We start from the raw sequence: 15,897 nt of genomic DNA on the forward strand, positions 1-15,897 counted from the left end.
TGATAGTGATATTTCATTTAATTTTGTTGTGTTTGATTATTGTTTGGAGTTTATTTATAATATTATGCAATGTATGGAGTGTTTATGCAGTGTTTATGCAGGTATTATGTATATTGATTATGCCCAATTTTAAGTAGAGGTCGTGTCGAATTTTATACAAGTATTATATACATAGATTATGCTCAATTTTAAGTAGAGGTTATGCCCAATCTTATACATGTATTATATATATAGGTTATGAATAATTTTATGTAGAGGTCATATCCAATTTTATCTAAAATGTATGCATAATTTTATATACAATTTATTTTATATATATATTTTGAAAAAATTTAAATGTATGTTGAGACTCAGAGCTCAGCTCGAACTCGGTTAAAATTTTTGGGCTCGAGCTCGATAACAATTTTAGGCTTGAGACGAGGTTCGGCTCAAAACTTGGCTCAAAATATTTAAATTAAGTTCGGCTCGAACATAGGCAAGTTCGGGCTCGACTCGACTCGATGCCACCCCTAGCAAGCAATATGCTAGCTGCGAGAACCATATTGATGGCTGTAAAGGCACAATGTTTTTTACTCTGAATTGAGAACAGTTAGTAAATAAAACAAAATAAACTACAAAGTAAAAACCAATAAACAATTATATTTGCTTGAGAGATCATATAAAGAAAGAATTAACTATAAAAAAATTTTGTTTTTGAGAAAGGGCTACAATGCATGTTTCTTAACAACTCAAATATCTTGGTCAAACTAAGGTGCAAATATGGAAGAAAGGGTATGAAAAAATTCACAACTATTATATGGATTTTTGGCTATGATTAGTTGTGATTCCATTGGGATTAGAACCCGTATTCATTGATTAGACTAGGAGCCTCATGCATTAGGCTACAAAATCTCTAATGTTTGACAAAAACAATGTAAATCATTTAACAAACACATTAAAAGAAAAGGAAATGTTGAAAAATATAAAACCAAGGGACCCTTTTCTAAGAAATGATGGAGACGAGATAGCTTGACACCTTGTCACTTTGACAAACGTTTTATGATTTTTACAATCAAATACACCATTATGAAACAAAACAATCCATATCCCATGATTGTATGAATCAAAAGAACAATAATTGATTGAGATTTTATTTCCTTCTTTTTTAGAATGATAAGGATGATTCGATAAAACGAAGTCAATGATGGATAAGAAGAACTAAAAATGAAACAACTTAACATGGGATAAATTCACTACTAAACTGGTCCTGATAGTGCACTTGAAAGTGCCCCCCAAAACACGCTAACGAAGACTGTAAGTGGCTAGTGAAGGTGAATTACCTAGGGATTTCACGTTCACTTGTTTAAGTAAAAAAGGAGCAAAAGTGAAATCCCTCCCTTAGGTGAGTGAATTCACTTTCGCTCGCCCGTTTGCTCTACTCGCTCACGCTCGCACCCTCTCGGTTTCACTCTACTCGACCTGCGCTTTAATAAAATATATCAGTTAAATCTATCAGAGTAATTTTATACAATAAAATATATGGTTTTTTGTCTAAATTCACATTTTAATGTTATATTTAATTATTAATTTACTTCAACCTTATTGTTTATTATTTATAAAAATATTTTATTTTTAATATATATACAAACATCATAATTGATTATTCCATTATTTTAATGCAGCATAAATTTTTAATAAAAACTCAAACGGTCTCAATGATCAATTTTACTAGTCAATATGTCAAACATTATATTGGTCACGAACAAAAGTCTTTTACAGATGACGAAGACAAATATGCCCTTAAGCAAATGACCATAAAGCATGCAAATGGACTTATCCTCAGCCCTCCGCAGCTTCCGTCTCCAGCTGCAACCCTCCTAGGAAATCAATGAGCTCTGCGAGAATCCCTGAGTCCTCCCATGACCGAGCAAAGGATCTCAAAGCCTTCGATGAATCCATGACTGGAGTAAAAGGACTGGTCGACGCCGGCGTGAAAAAGATCCCCTGGTTCTTCGTCCGGCCAGCCGACGAGCTGCTGGAAATATCGCCTCCCAATTCAGGTACGCTTGATGAGATTCCTGTTATCGACTTACAAGGAGTGATCAACATTGGTGCTAATCGCGACGAGATAATCGACCAAATCCGACGCGCTTCGGAGAGATGGGGATTCTTCCAGGTGGTTAATCATGGGATCCCAGTGAGCCTTCTTGAAGAGATGATAGAGGGAATTCGCAGGTTCTTTGAGCAATCGGACGAGGTGAAGATACAATATCACTTTCGAGATGGCCTCAGAAGAGTCTCCTACACGAGTAACTTCGATCTGTACGACGCGCCGGCGGCTAATTGGAGGGACACCCTGCTCTGCGACATGGGCTTTGAACCTTGCTATGAGGATTTGCCCCCTGTCTGCAGGTAAATCTTCATCGGAAAACAACATTGTATACTCTGCATTCACACCATACAAAATCGCCTTCCGCTCCAGATTTTTGCAAGTTTGTCCATAACTCTTCGTAGAAACCAATAGGTATCACTGAGATAAGTCACGGTCACGGAAGCATTTCTACAAACATCTACAAGGTTGTGTGCGTCCCCTCTTACTAACACAATTAACTACAAATGCAGAGATGTGACGATGGAGTACTCAGACCATATGAGAAGACTAGGGAATACCCTTTTTCAGTTACTATCAGAAGGCCTTGGCCTGAGCAGTAATCGTCTGATAGACATGGATTGCACAAAGGGGCACGTCTTCCTTTCTCACTACTATCCAGCATGTCCGGAGCCAGACCTGACCTTGGGCACAAGCAAGCACTCAGACCCTGACTTCCTCACAGTTCTTCTCCAGGACAGTATTGGCGGTCTGCAAGTTCTTCGGAACAATCAGTGGATGGATGTTCCTCCAGTAAAAGGAGCTCTAGTAGTAAACATAGGAGATCTTTTGCAGGTAAGCTATACTCGATTAATTGAATTTTCAGCATACTAGACTTTCAGAAACTCAAACTTGGACGCTAATAGAAAAAGAAAATGTCGATGAAGCTTATATCGAATGGAAAGCTGAAGAGCGTGGAGCACAGAGTGCGGGCAAACGTGGTCGGACCGAGGATATCAGTGGCGTGTTTTTACAGTACCAGCTTCAACCCAAATCCAAGGCTTTACGGCCCCATCAAGGAGATGTTATCAGAAGAAAATCCGCCAGAGTATAGGGAAACCACTGTGCGAGATTACATCCAGTACTATAACAACAAGGGGCTTGATGGAAAATCTGTTCTAGATCACTTCAAGCTCTGAGTTTCACTGTCTTGTTGGTTATTGTACTATGCTTGTATTGTTAACTTCCCTTCTTCAGCAACCTGGTATATCGAATGTTTCTATTCTGCTTCATTTGTGCCAAAACCTGGTATTCTCCTTCTTTAACCAATTTCAAAGTATACATATCATTTTTTTTTAGGGTGAGAGCGTAAACCTAATTTCTCTTGTCCTACAATATATATTAAAGGAATTTATTTTCAATAAAATGTGAAAATTAAATCAAGAAGGTAAAAAAAAATTTCTAAAAAAATATCAAAGGGAAAATGAATTTTTCATCGCTCTAACTGGTCATTCTAATTTCTTATGAAGGTACAAAGAATCTCCCAAGGTGTGTCATTACATGGTGTTAATAGAATATATACGACGAACTCGGGAGCAACTTTCCTAAACAAAAATAGAGGTGTTTCTCAACCTAAGCCCGGTACCTTGATTAGGAACCGTTCACTGGTTAATGAATCCCATTTAAGGGAAGCTTGAATTTGTAAGAGCCTTAAGATTTTTTTATGATAAGTAGTCTATTTTAGGGTGGAAACGGATGGGTTTCAAGAGAATTGTCAAGGGATCAACATAATCCCTTAAGTTATTGAATAAGATCTTATATTATTTATCTTATGTTATAATTATCTTCTCATGTAAAACTTATCTTTTCTATTCTAAATTGTATAAATACCACCCTTAATCAATTGTAAAAGGGTGATTCAGTTCAACATCAACATGGTATCAGAGTAAATCGATCTTCTGCATCTGCCATCCTTTGATTTTTTTTACTTCCTCTGCCTCTCTACTCATAACTCACTCTCTGCCACACCCTCCCAAGGTGAATGACCTGGATGGTGTGCACTCGATTCCATCCACCTCATTCTCTCCCACCATTGTACCAAGCCCGTCCGCCCCAGCCTTTACCAGTGCCGCTGCTCTTCTATATCTCTTCTCCAGACGATGCACTCTCTCCAATTCTGTTCACCCTAGCTGTTGCTCTTTCGTTTATATTCACTGGATGATGCACTATCTCCGATCCCGTCAGCCTCAACCACTACCAATGTCGTTGCTCCTCCACATTTCTTTACCGGATGATGCACTCTCTCTGATACGGCCCACCCCAACCGCTACTTGTGTCGTTGTTCTTCCACATCTCTTCATCGAACAATACACTCTCTCCGATTCCATGCCCCCCAGTCGCTACCAATATTGTTGCTCTTCCAAATCTCATCACTGGACAATGCACTCTCTTTGAATCCGTCCACCCCAGCTGCTACCAGTGTCATTGCTCTTCCATATCTCTTCACCGGACGATGCACTGTCCAATTCCGTCCGTCTAAGCCTCTACCAGTGCTGCTGCTCTTCCACATCTCCTCACCGGATGATGTGCTTCCTCCAATTTCGTCTACCCCAGCCGCTACCTATATTGTTGCTCTTTCAAATCTCATCACTGGACAATGCACTCTCTCTGAATCCGTCCACCCCAGCTGCTACCAGTGTCGTTGCTCTTCCATATCTCTTCACTGGACGATGCACTGTCCAATTCCGTCCGCCTAAGCCTCTACCAGTGCCGCTGCTCTTCCACATCTCCTCACCGGATGATGCGCTTCCTCCAATTTCATCTACCCCAGCCACTATCAGTGTCGTTGCTATTCCACATCTCTTCACAGGACGATGAACTTTTTCTGATTCCGCCCACCCCAGCTTTTATCAGTGTCATTTCTCTTCCACATCTTTTCACTGGATGATGCACTCTCTCTGATCCCGTCTGCCCTAACTGCTCTCAATGTCGCTGCTCTTCCACATATCTTCACCGGATGATGTACTCTTTTTGACTTCATCCACCCCAACCGCTACTAGTGCAGCTACTCTTCCACTCCATGGATGATGTACTTTTTTTATTCCTTCCGCCCTAGCCACTACTAGTGTCGTTGCTCTTCTACATCTCTTCCCGGGTGATGCACTCTCTCCGATTCCGTCCAGCCCAGCGGCTACCAATGTCGCTGATCTTCCACATCTCTTCACCGGACGATCCACTCTCATTGATTCCGTTCGCTCCAGCCGCTACCAGTGTTGCTACTCTTCCCGTCCTTTTGCTTCCAAGAACCCTCGAAACAGATCTCCTTACATAGCCAATGTCAAATTCACAATTCCAGTTGCTACGAGACAAAATTGACCTCTCTAATAGTGGCTTATTTTGAGGGGGTATGATAAGGGATCAACACAATCCCTTCAATTATCGGATAAGATCTCATAGTATTTATCACATGTTGTAATTATTTTCTCATGTAAAACTTATTTTTTCTATTCTAAATTATATAAATACCACCCTTAATCAATTGTAAAGGGGTGGTTCAGTTCAATATCTAACAACTTGAAACACTGTTTAATGGTCCCGTAAATCTTAAGAGGTTTTTTTATAATGGAATTAGTTTAGGGTCTCCTTTAGAAGGGGTAATCTAGTATTTACCCATTATAAGAAATAAATAAGGTCTGTTTCAGACCATCAACTTTGAACTTTTCTAACTAACAAAGACTCTTAACAATTAAAGGTTTACCTTCTGCTGTTAATAAACAGACTGGAAATTGAGTTTTCAAGTGCTGTTCCTATCAATCAAACAACAAGAGAACTGTCAAAGGAGAAAATGTGTTTAGTTCATTAATTTTGCTTGACTTAAACACTCTTTTATTAATGCAAACAGCTTCATCGCCTTCACAGCATTTACATAATTTGAGTCTGCATCACCGAAGTTTTCGTTGTGATCTAACTTTACACAGGAGATTCGGTCATGGGACTGGCTTCTCAAACGGATGAAATGAACGACTGGCTTTTCCATTTTCTAAAAAGACGGCGAGATAGTATTGTTTAGCAGTCAAGGAAACTTGAAGAGTCGTAGTCAGCTTACTTGCAGGAATTCATGCATCCGGGCAAGTTTTCTCTTTTATGCCATGCCTGTGCTGACCGGGAACCTGTGTAATCAAACAAGACAGCTACTTCATTTTCATTAAAAACAATAGGAGGATCCCAACTCAAGATTACAAGAAGCTGGATCTCACTTACCAGCAAATCTTTCATTTATCAAACTCGACATGCAGGATACACGAAAACCTTGATAAGAACATGAGAGAAGCAAGATTATTTAGCCTATAAGAACTCATTTCTTTTTTACCAGTATTCATCAACTATGACAACAATCAAGAAACTACTACCACGTCTTTGGCAGTAAATCCTCCAGTTATCCATCAGGACATGTCTTCAAATACTTCTTTCAGAAAATTTTCGAGCCAAAGTTGCTGATTTTTGGTCTGCTTTCTCGGCAGAAACGAATACAGGATCAACCCTTGTTAGAGGAACAACTGGTTATTTAGCCTATTTAGCTCCAGAGTCTTTCAGAACTTACCGAGTGAGAAAAGTGGTTCTTCTGGAATCTTCCTAGTGGAATGATTTCTGGAAGACGACCAATTGAACCAAAAGAAGAGATAACAGTAAGATGAACCCTAAAAACACCTAAACGGGGTTGGGAAACCAACGACGTCCCCACCCTGTGCCCCTATTCTTCAACCCCGCCCTCACAATCCCTGACCCATAAATGAAGGCCCATTTAAAGTTAATTAACATGTTAAAATAAATAAATAACTTCTAAGTAAATTATAAGTACATGGTTAAAATTATCACTGAATTCAGCTCCAAACTATATACACATAGTAAGGCTTCTATAGTAACTAAATGTAAAGTACTACGATAAGTACTAATCACTCTACTGTCTATGCTAAAAGTTGACTCAGATAAAACTGTAGAAATAGAGACAACCAATATATCTCGCAATCAATGTCAATGTTGGATATTTCCAACCATTAGTTTTCCACCATATCAAAATATCAAAATCTAAATTCCTAGGGTTTAATGACTCATCCAGGTAGAAATCTAATTTAGATCTTGATACTTGCTCACTTCTACTCTCCTTAATATACGACTCAAATTATGATAGGTTACTCTCTTTAACAGGATTTGTACTCGTGGAAGATACATTCATCTCTACACTGGACGTTCACCCTTTTTTTGCTAATATTCCATCAAAAGCATATACAATATTCATGAACTTTACAAACTTCTTCTCTCTCATTCATGTACGATTTGTGATAGCAGAGCCTAATTATGTCCATTTTATACCTTAGATCTAACATAATTGCAATAGCCAAAACTAAAGAACAATTGTTCAAATAGTTGTCAAATTTGTTATGCTTTGGTTGCCCAATCAAGAAAATAACATAATCCGTGGAATCACCCCACCTAGTTAATGCTAACTTAATATCACATATGTTTGCAAAGAAAACTATTCAACGTGGGGTATTTAGTACCTGAGAATAACTCAATGGCATCACTAAACACTTTCAATCTAGAACATATTTTGGTTGACATCCTCCATTTTTCTTCAGTTTGGCAATTTCATTTCAATTTTTCATGGTGTTTCAAATGTGTAAATACATCTTTATATTCTAAAGCCACTTGAAGCATCTTATAGGTCGAGTTCCAACAGGTTTTACAATCCAAAATCAATTTTTTTATAAGAAATTCTTTATTGAGGAGTCTTTTATTCAAATTTCTCAACTCTTTGAGGGCTTGCAGTGCAATACACAAACCAATCTCTTAAATCTCTATTGAGTTTTTGTCTGTCCAAGACATTCTTGAACAACTATATTCAACATATGGTCAAAACATCGAACATGAAAGAACTCTCCACCAAGCAAAAGAGGGTGAGAAAGTAGTTCTCTAAGTAATATTATACAAGCATCATTATAGAATAATTGTGTACAATAATTCATGACAAATTTCTTTATATATTCCAAGCCAAAAAAGAGTCCAATAGAACTCCACAGAATACATCTTTTTTATAAGGAGAAGGAACATAAGAAAACCTAAGGAAAAAATTTACAAAATATTTTATCGACATTAGTGTAAACATAATATAAGATGTGCAAATAACATAAAATAAGAAGCACAGATATAAGTCTAGTACATACTCAAAATGTGCTTCTATAACTTCCAAGACTCATCAATATAGGGAGTGGTAATAGCCATGTACCCTTTCTTTTGCACTAAGTCCATATGTCTGTCGTGATTGCTACTCTACTAGAAAGCTTCTCCAACTCATTTAGAAGCTGTCTTTTCATTATTATACATCTTCAAGAGGTCTCTATTCAAAATGGTATGAAAAATGGATTGATATAAATTTTGCTTCCTCTATTAGCAATGAAATGTTCAATTTGGCTAGTTTTGTTCTCACTCGGCGAATTTCAAAATTTGTTGGGAAAACACATTTCAATTGCGAATTTTGAATTTCTGGGTCAATGGTTTCATTTTTATAGCGAATTTTGAATTTCTTGGTCAATGGTTTCAATGGAAAACTAAGATTTGTCAATGTAACCTTTATTAAAGCTCGAAACCACTTCCGGCGGTCAAGCAAAATACAAGCGAGTGATGCCTAGAGAAGTTATCGCCCAAGGCCAGTCTTCCACGCAACTGGAGTCAAACGGGAAGACTAGTCAGTCTGGGCAAAATTTATGAAGGCAGTTTGTGTACCAGTCTTACAAACGCAAGGTTCGGGATTATCAGTAGCAACGACGTCCACATTGAGACAATTGTTCTTGATTTTGGGGGAAGATGAGGTTGGAATCATTATCCCTCCGTCCTTCTGGTGTCAAAACACCATCTGAATCCGCATATGCATGCGTATTGTTTATGATTATTCTCAGCTGGTGCTTTAGTTGTTCTGAAGGGTGTTTGCAGGAAGAGAGGAGAGTTCTCTTGCAATTCAAAGATGCCTACAACAAAATATTCGAGCAGGGTACTATGAATTATATTGATGACTGGGTGGGAGAAGATTGCTGTCTGTGGAGTCGTGTTACTTGCGACAACTATACTACTCATGTGGTGGCAATCCGGACTTCAGGGTTCTTATCTTTTAGAGGATTCGATCCCTTTTTCTTTATTGGCAGAAGGGGAAACGGAACGGAGATTATTCAAAGTAAGGCGTCACCCCTCTATCAAAGTTGTTTAGTCGACCGTGGCTCAAATAAAATAGTTTTATGAGATTTATTTCAGCGGGATGTTTTAAAACTTCATTCTGGTTTACCGTTTACTCCAATCATTAATCATGATTTCTTCATTTTGTTCATATGCTTTATGTGTCTGAATCTGACATGCTTTTAGCAGACTTTGGTGGTTTTGGGTAGATTACCTACTACCGAGTAAAGTGTAACTGATACAGGATATTATTCTCAATGCTTTTGTATATCAGATACAGGATTTTGGCTAATTATGTCTCAATGATCTGTTTGTGCAGTGGTTTGCAGACTGAAATTTTTGGAGGAATTGGATCTTAGTTGGAGCGCACTGGAAGGGATGGTTCCACCCTGTTTGGGAAATATGACCTCCTTAAAGTCTCTGGATTTATCCAATAATCGACTTCAAGGAAGTGTGCTGTCCACTTTGGGTAACTTGCGTTCACTTCTTAGCCTCCGGTTATCAAATAACCAATTCCTTGGCAATTTTCTAGCCAGTCTGTGTAGCTCACATTCTCTTGCAACTATGGATCTGAGTAATAATTTCTTCCAGGGTACTATACCAGCATGCTTCAGTAATTTCAGTAAGCTTACAGAATTGCACATGAGCAACAACCAGTTTGAGGGACCTTTTGCTATCAGTTTGGGTAGCTTGCAGTCTCTAGAAACTTTGGACCTCTCTTCCAATTTGTTCAAGGATAACATTTCAAATATTTTGTTCAAGTGGCATTCCCTTAAACATGTGGATTTGTCTAATAACCGGATCCAAGGGACTATTTCTCCCTCTGTGTTCAGAAACCAAATCAGTCTCGAGTACATTGATATTTCTAGTAATGAGTTTAGAGGCATGCTATCACTTTCCATCTTTGCTAAGCTTTCTGGACTTTTTTCCCTCTCTCTTTCAAACAATCAATTTGAGGTTGAAACCTACTCTTCACTATGGAAGCCATCTTTCAGTTTGACCACTCTGCGCTTGTCTAATTGTAATCTCAACACACATGGTGTCAACAAATTCCTTAGTTTCCTCTCCACTCAGAACCAATTATATGAGCTAGACATATCTTACAACTCATTTACAGGGAAAATTCCAACCTGGTTTTGGTTGAATGTCACTAAGTTTCTGTATTTACAGGGAAACATGTTTGAAAATCCATTTCATCAGCCCTTGCAAAATGTAACTCCAGTTTACTTGGAAAAGCTTGATATGTCAGACAATCGTATGTCAGGGGCACTTCCATATAATCTAGATAATTGGTTTCCAAACTTGAATTTCTTCAACCTATCTTCCAACTATCTGAAAGGAAGAATTCCAGAGCTCTCCGTGTCAATTGAAATATTGGACTTGTCTAACAACAATTTTTCTGGGAAAATACCACATTCCTTGACAAAGAACTGCACATCACTGCAGTACTTGGACTTATCAGGCAATAGCTTGGAAGGAGAGATACTTCACACGGACTCTAATTTGGGCCAATTGCAATACTTCAAGCTTAGCAATAATCATTTCACAGGGAGCATCCCTCCTGCAATTGCAAACTGTTCCAGGATGATCTTACTAGACATTAGAAATAACAATTTGTCTGGTGACATTTCCAAGTCCTTGACTATTCTTCCCCAACTGAGAGCATTGCTGCTAGGAGGTAATCATCTGCAAGGACAGATTCCCATTCAATTGTGTCACATGAACCGTCTACAATTCATCGACCTCAGTAATAACAATCTTTCTGGGAAGTTGCCTTCTTGCTTGAACAATTTTAGTTTCATGGAGAATCGACCTGTGAGTTCTGAGGATTTCTTTATTGGAGAAATATCAGGCTTTTGGATATATGAGCGAGTCCCAATTCAAGTTTCCGCCGTCTTCACCACGAAAGGAAAAATATACTCTTATGAAGGTGTTCCACTTCGGTTGATGAGAGGAATTGACATATCAAGCAACCAATTGACTGGAGAAATCCCATCTGAAATAGGGTTATTGAAAGATATTCGCTCATTGAATTTGTCTCACAATCTTCTGACGGGAGTGATTCCGGCATCCTTCCAAAACCTGGAAATTTTGGAAAGTTTGGATGTTTCCTTCAACAATTTGACAGGGGGAATCTCAGCTAAGCTAGCCCAACTTCCCTTTCTTTCTACTTTTATTGTTTCCTACAACAATCTGTCAGGCAAGATTCCAAGTGGTGGCCAGTTGTCCACATTCCATGAAAACAGCTTTATAGGGAATCCAGGTCTGTGTGGACTACCATTGATGAAAGATTGTCCAGACAACTCTCCAACAAGCCCTACTGCATTGGATCCAATTGTGGATGAGGGGGAGAAAACTGAAATTATCGAGAATCAGCTTTTTTTCTATTCATGGATTGCCTTTTCATACGCTCTGGGATTTGCAGGCGTGATCACATTTCTTCTACTCAAGCACAATTGGCGCTACAGGTTTTTCAAAGCTGTAGATATGTATTGTAAGAAGTTTTGTTAAATTAAAGACTTATTGAATATGTCAGTAAGATGTAAGGTTCTAGCTTTTTCTAATGAAATAGCTCACCACTCTTTGCAAGGGCATCTTCAATGCATATTGCAGTTTCTTCCAGCAGAGACCACAGCAAGAGAAGCAAACAAAGATTTCAATCTTCAGACAATAAATCAAAAGAGATATCAACAGAGTGAGTCAAGAAACCACAAGGCCAGAGAAGTTAATCTCATTCCAATTGTTTAATTTTTACTTCTAATCAGTATTTTTTATTAATATTAAATGAGTTGAACTACATATATATATTAGGATTGGAATGGCAATAGAGCAGGCTCATTAGGGAATCTACCTCAACCAAGCTTGCTATGTGCTGAGTAACAGATACTTTGCTAAACATTTGTTACCAACTATTTATGGATGAATGGGTAAAACAACAGAATTTGATCAAATTATTAAAACCCAAATATTCATAAAAACAAGTCACATTGATAAAAAAAAAAATATTCATATTGAGATGGAAGATAAAAAGGCGTGGGGCCTTCCCTCTTCTCCATCATGATAGTAGTTTTCTTCCTAATTTATATAAATATCAATGACTAGATCAGGTGAGCCCCCTCCAAATGGAGATGAACAGGGAAGACCCTCCCCCTTTTCTTTTTTCCTTTGATCTGTCATGTGAGGGAGGAGAGAAGAATAGTAATGTGTACTAAGGGGGTAGAAGAATAGTGTTGTTGATTGAACAAACAACTACCATGAAGGGCTTGTAGGGATTCGATTGCTGAACCTGCTGGAATAAAAATCTTCATATATTACAAGTGTGCATATGAAAGCCCACATATCATTCCAATTGTCATTGCCATAGTCAATGACATAGTCATGCAAGGACTCTTCCATCTGGCCACATTGTGCATGTCTAAAGTGTCATCATTTTACATAATAAACAAAAAGCATCCACCTATGTCACATGGAACAAATAGAGGATTCAGATAATTTTTAGATCATTATTGTTATTGCCATGTATATGAATATTCATATATGCAAGGGAGTATTGTGGATGATGAAGTTGTTCACAATAGTTTTCTGGAAGGAGAGGTTGAGATCGAGCCTACTAGTGTTGACCCAGGTGGCTTCTCAAGAGGGAGTGAATTGAGATTATCAAATTAAAAACAAGTTATGCGTGGAACTAAAAAATATGCATAAAAATAATTCAAGATAAAATGTAACATGTACACACCACATGGACAAATAGATTTTTTTTTTTTTTTTGTTATCGATGTTTCCCTAGTGGTAGTCACCACCCAAGAACTTTTGCTTGAGAAAATTCCTCTATTTTCAAAAACTCTAATAGATGGAATTACAAAAGAGATTTAAACTCTCTTTAGCCATGTGTAACTCAATACACGATTTTTACAATACCAATCTCCCCAAGAGATTGTTGTTAGATTCTAGTTCTAGTTAGTCTTTCTATCTAGATTATATAGGTTTCAAATGAACTTTTCACAAAATCAAATAAAAAAAAGGTAAAAATACACCCTTACTTGGAGAGATACTTCTCTTTGATAAATTCAAGTTTCCTCTTTCTTTATAGCACGACGTGAAAAGATGAAGGAGCTTTGACTATGTGAATGCAAGGATTTATGAAAGAGTAATGAGATTTTTCAAGGTGTAAGGCTCTCTCTTTTACTCTAAAATACTTTCACATGAATTTTGCAAAATAGAGAATAATGGCTTGAGTATTTGCCAATAAATGTTCATTTCTATACAAAGTTTAGTGGGGGGTATTTATAGCTTCTTCAGCTCAAATTATATTGTTCATGTAAAAGTTAAGTTAATCTATTATTGACATGGAGATGATCAATCAATCAGAATTCCCTTTGGCTATACATTACAAGTATGATCGATCAGTGTATTCCCTATGATCGATGTATTTCTTTTATTCTTCATCAAATTTGCTGATATACATTATTTCTACCAAAAATTATGCCAGCAAAACAATTCGCTGGCGGAGACAATTTCTGCCAGAGAATTTTAAATTTCATTTGTTGGTAATATGAAATTTAGTTTTTTAAAAATTTATGTAATTTACATCTCTACTAGGAAATTTGAAATTTCGTTGGCAGAACCCTCTACCAATGGAGAACACCTACTGAATTTTTCACTGGCAGAAGGTTTTGCAAGCGAAATTAGAACTTTTGCTAGCGAAAAATTCGCTAACAAAAGTTTGATTCATTTTCAGCTACGATAATTTTTCTGTTATTTTTTTCATTGCAGCCAACCCATTTGATTCGTTGACAGATGTTTTCTTACATGACAATCAGTAAGGCAAAAGGAAAGCTATGATCCTTATACATATCTAAGACAACTATAATGAAATGAAGAATATATTGCTCTCCCTTGGTCACTTTTAAGTACGTCTCTCGCTCTCATCTGATCGTGCAGGTCAATCACAGAAGACGCCATGGTTTCCTCCAAGACTCGAACTCGTCTGGTTTCTCGTTTGATTTCCTCTGGCCTTGAGCAAACTTCTGTAAATTCTTAGCGACGAGGATGATGGCAAAAACACCCAAAGGCATGGGGAGCTGGACGCTTCGCCATGGAACCGCCTCTGTAACAAGTGGGCACACAGCTCAACCAGCTCAATAATGGGCTTCAATGGAAGCCTATTCGTTACCAAGAGATTCATACTTCATTGCAGATCCGGACTTAAAACAGGAAAAATTGATTTGAAGAAAAGGCAATCTTCCAATGAGAAACAAAAGAGAGTTCAATTTCGATAGTGATAAAAGCCAAATCGTATTTTTATGAGGCACATATCAAATAGCAAAAAAAATACTTCTCCATCTCTCATATTACTTAATCTAATCATGATTTCAGGGTTGCTTCAGCCATCCGTAGCAGATTTTTCGTTTGGCCCTCTCTCTTGCTGTCAATGACTGCAAGGGTGGGGGCACCTCCCCAACAACTTGAAAAAGAAGGGCAAAGTCCCATCTCTCTCTCTCTCGTCTTTGTAAAATAGAGAGAAGAAGGAGACTGAATATCCGCCTTCTATTAAGAAATTCAGTACAGGAGAGAGGTAGATCCTGGGTAGTGGACAGAGAAATCTTCCAATCTACGTTTCTTTTTTATTTTCATTTATTATTTAAATATGTCACAACTCGTGGTCAATCACATCGGAGTTTGGATTCAATTGAACCTGGCAACCATTCAAGCGATGGATTATCTGTTAGCATAAATGAATTTCTGATATATCATGAAATTCATAATCTGTAAAAGGAAAGGTGTTTGTTTACTTCCAATCATGGTGATCAAATTCCGAAAGAACATATATGGCTCGTCTATTCAGAGGCTTTTCGATGGAAAATCACAAGCACTCTGCTAAACCAGATGTGTAACTTTTAAACTCCTCTTTTCCCATCAAAAGAGTTATAACTGACGGGTAGTTACAACTATCCATTACTGCCTATATCTAAGGGAAACATGAAAACTCCTAAAAGAAAGGGTCAAACCTCTAAACGTGTCCAACATTTCTCCCACTTGACCCATTCATATACTTAATATATATAATTCAATATTGATATATCCTCAAATAAATGTTTCCTATAGATATAGTATCCTTATACCCAAACAAAAGAAGATTAAATTACATGACGGTAAGTCCTTTTGTCAACAAATCAGCAATCATTAATCCAATGCTTATGTGTTCCACAACTATTTTGTTTGCTTTAAAATGTTCTCGAATAGCTAATAACTTAATGTCAATATACTTACTACGATTTTCGCTCTTATTATTCTTAGCCAAAAACACTGCTAATGAATTATCGTAGTAAATCCTTAATGGCTTAGAAATTGTGTTAACAATTTCAAACCCAAAAATAAAACTCCTCAATCATATAGATTGTGATGTTGTTTCAAAACATGCTGCAAACTCTACCTCTATGGTAGAAGTAGCAATCAAGGATTATTTTGCACTTCTCCAAGAAATGACCCCTCCAACTAATAGGAAGACATATTCCGATGTCGACTTTCTCGAGTCAAGGCAACCAGCAAAACCAGAGTCTGAATATTCAATCACCTCTAGATGATCAAATCGCTTAAATGTAAGT

At 37.5% G+C, this 15,897-nt stretch overlaps 2 protein-coding genes across 3 annotated transcripts; both read left to right on the forward strand.

Moving 5' to 3' along the window:
- Positions 1 to 1,838: 1,838 nt before the first annotated feature.
- Positions 1,839 to 3,361, forward strand: LOC137943900 (1-aminocyclopropane-1-carboxylate oxidase homolog 1-like). Its single transcript, XM_068789330.1, has 3 exons — positions 1,839 to 2,391; positions 2,602 to 2,923; positions 3,016 to 3,361. The coding sequence occupies exons 1-3, from the start codon at positions 1,868 to 1,870 to the stop codon at positions 3,265 to 3,267; spliced, it is 1,098 nt and encodes a 365-aa protein (XP_068645431.1). The 5' UTR covers positions 1,839 to 1,867; the 3' UTR covers positions 3,268 to 3,361.
- Positions 3,362 to 8,759: 5,398 nt separating this feature from the next.
- On the forward strand, positions 8,760 to 13,495 carry LOC137944224 (receptor-like protein 9b). Of its 2 annotated transcripts, XM_068789826.1 has the most exons (4): positions 8,760 to 9,293; positions 9,612 to 11,786; positions 11,883 to 11,987; positions 13,383 to 13,495. In XM_068789826.1, exons 1-4 carry the CDS (start codon positions 8,930 to 8,932, stop codon positions 13,409 to 13,411), a joined length of 2,673 nt encoding a protein of 890 aa, XP_068645927.1. In that variant the 5' UTR covers positions 8,760 to 8,929; the 3' UTR covers positions 13,412 to 13,495. The 2 variants fall into 2 exon arrangements, with proteins under 2 accessions (XP_068645927.1, XP_068645926.1); XM_068789825.1 differs by lacking the exon at positions 13,383 to 13,495 and having other exon boundaries at positions 11,883 to 12,097.
- The last annotated feature ends 2,402 nt before the right edge of the window (positions 13,496 to 15,897 follow it).

The sequence above is a fragment of the Aristolochia californica genome, unplaced genomic scaffold, assembly GCF_029961685.1.
Source record: "Aristolochia californica isolate CCGP_79_NKW_82.1479 unplaced genomic scaffold, dmAriCali1.0.hap1 SCAF_11, whole genome shotgun sequence".
Classification (NCBI taxonomy): domain Eukaryota; kingdom Viridiplantae; phylum Streptophyta; class Magnoliopsida; order Piperales; family Aristolochiaceae; genus Aristolochia; species Aristolochia californica.

Coding starts and splice junctions, on each gene's coding strand:
- LOC137943900 (XM_068789330.1), top strand. CDS start 1,868: ATGAGCTCTGCGAGAATCCCTGAGTCCTCCCATGACCGAGCAAAGGAT. Junction 2,392..2,601: donor GATTTGCCCCCTGTCTGCAG/GTAAATCTTCAT, acceptor CTACAAATGCAG/AGATGTGACGATGGAGTACT. Junction 2,924..3,015: donor ACATAGGAGATCTTTTGCAG/GTAAGCTATACT, acceptor ATGTCGATGAAG/CTTATATCGAATGGAAAGCT.
- LOC137944224 (XM_068789825.1), top strand. CDS start 8,930: ATGAGGTTGGAATCATTATCCCTCCGTCCTTCTGGTGTCAAAACACCA. Junction 9,294..9,611: donor CGGAACGGAGATTATTCAAA/GTAAGGCGTCAC, acceptor CTGTTTGTGCAG/TGGTTTGCAGACTGAAATTT. Junction 11,787..11,882: donor CAAAGCTGTAGATATGTATT/GTAAGAAGTTTT, acceptor ACTCTTTGCAAG/GGCATCTTCAATGCATATTG.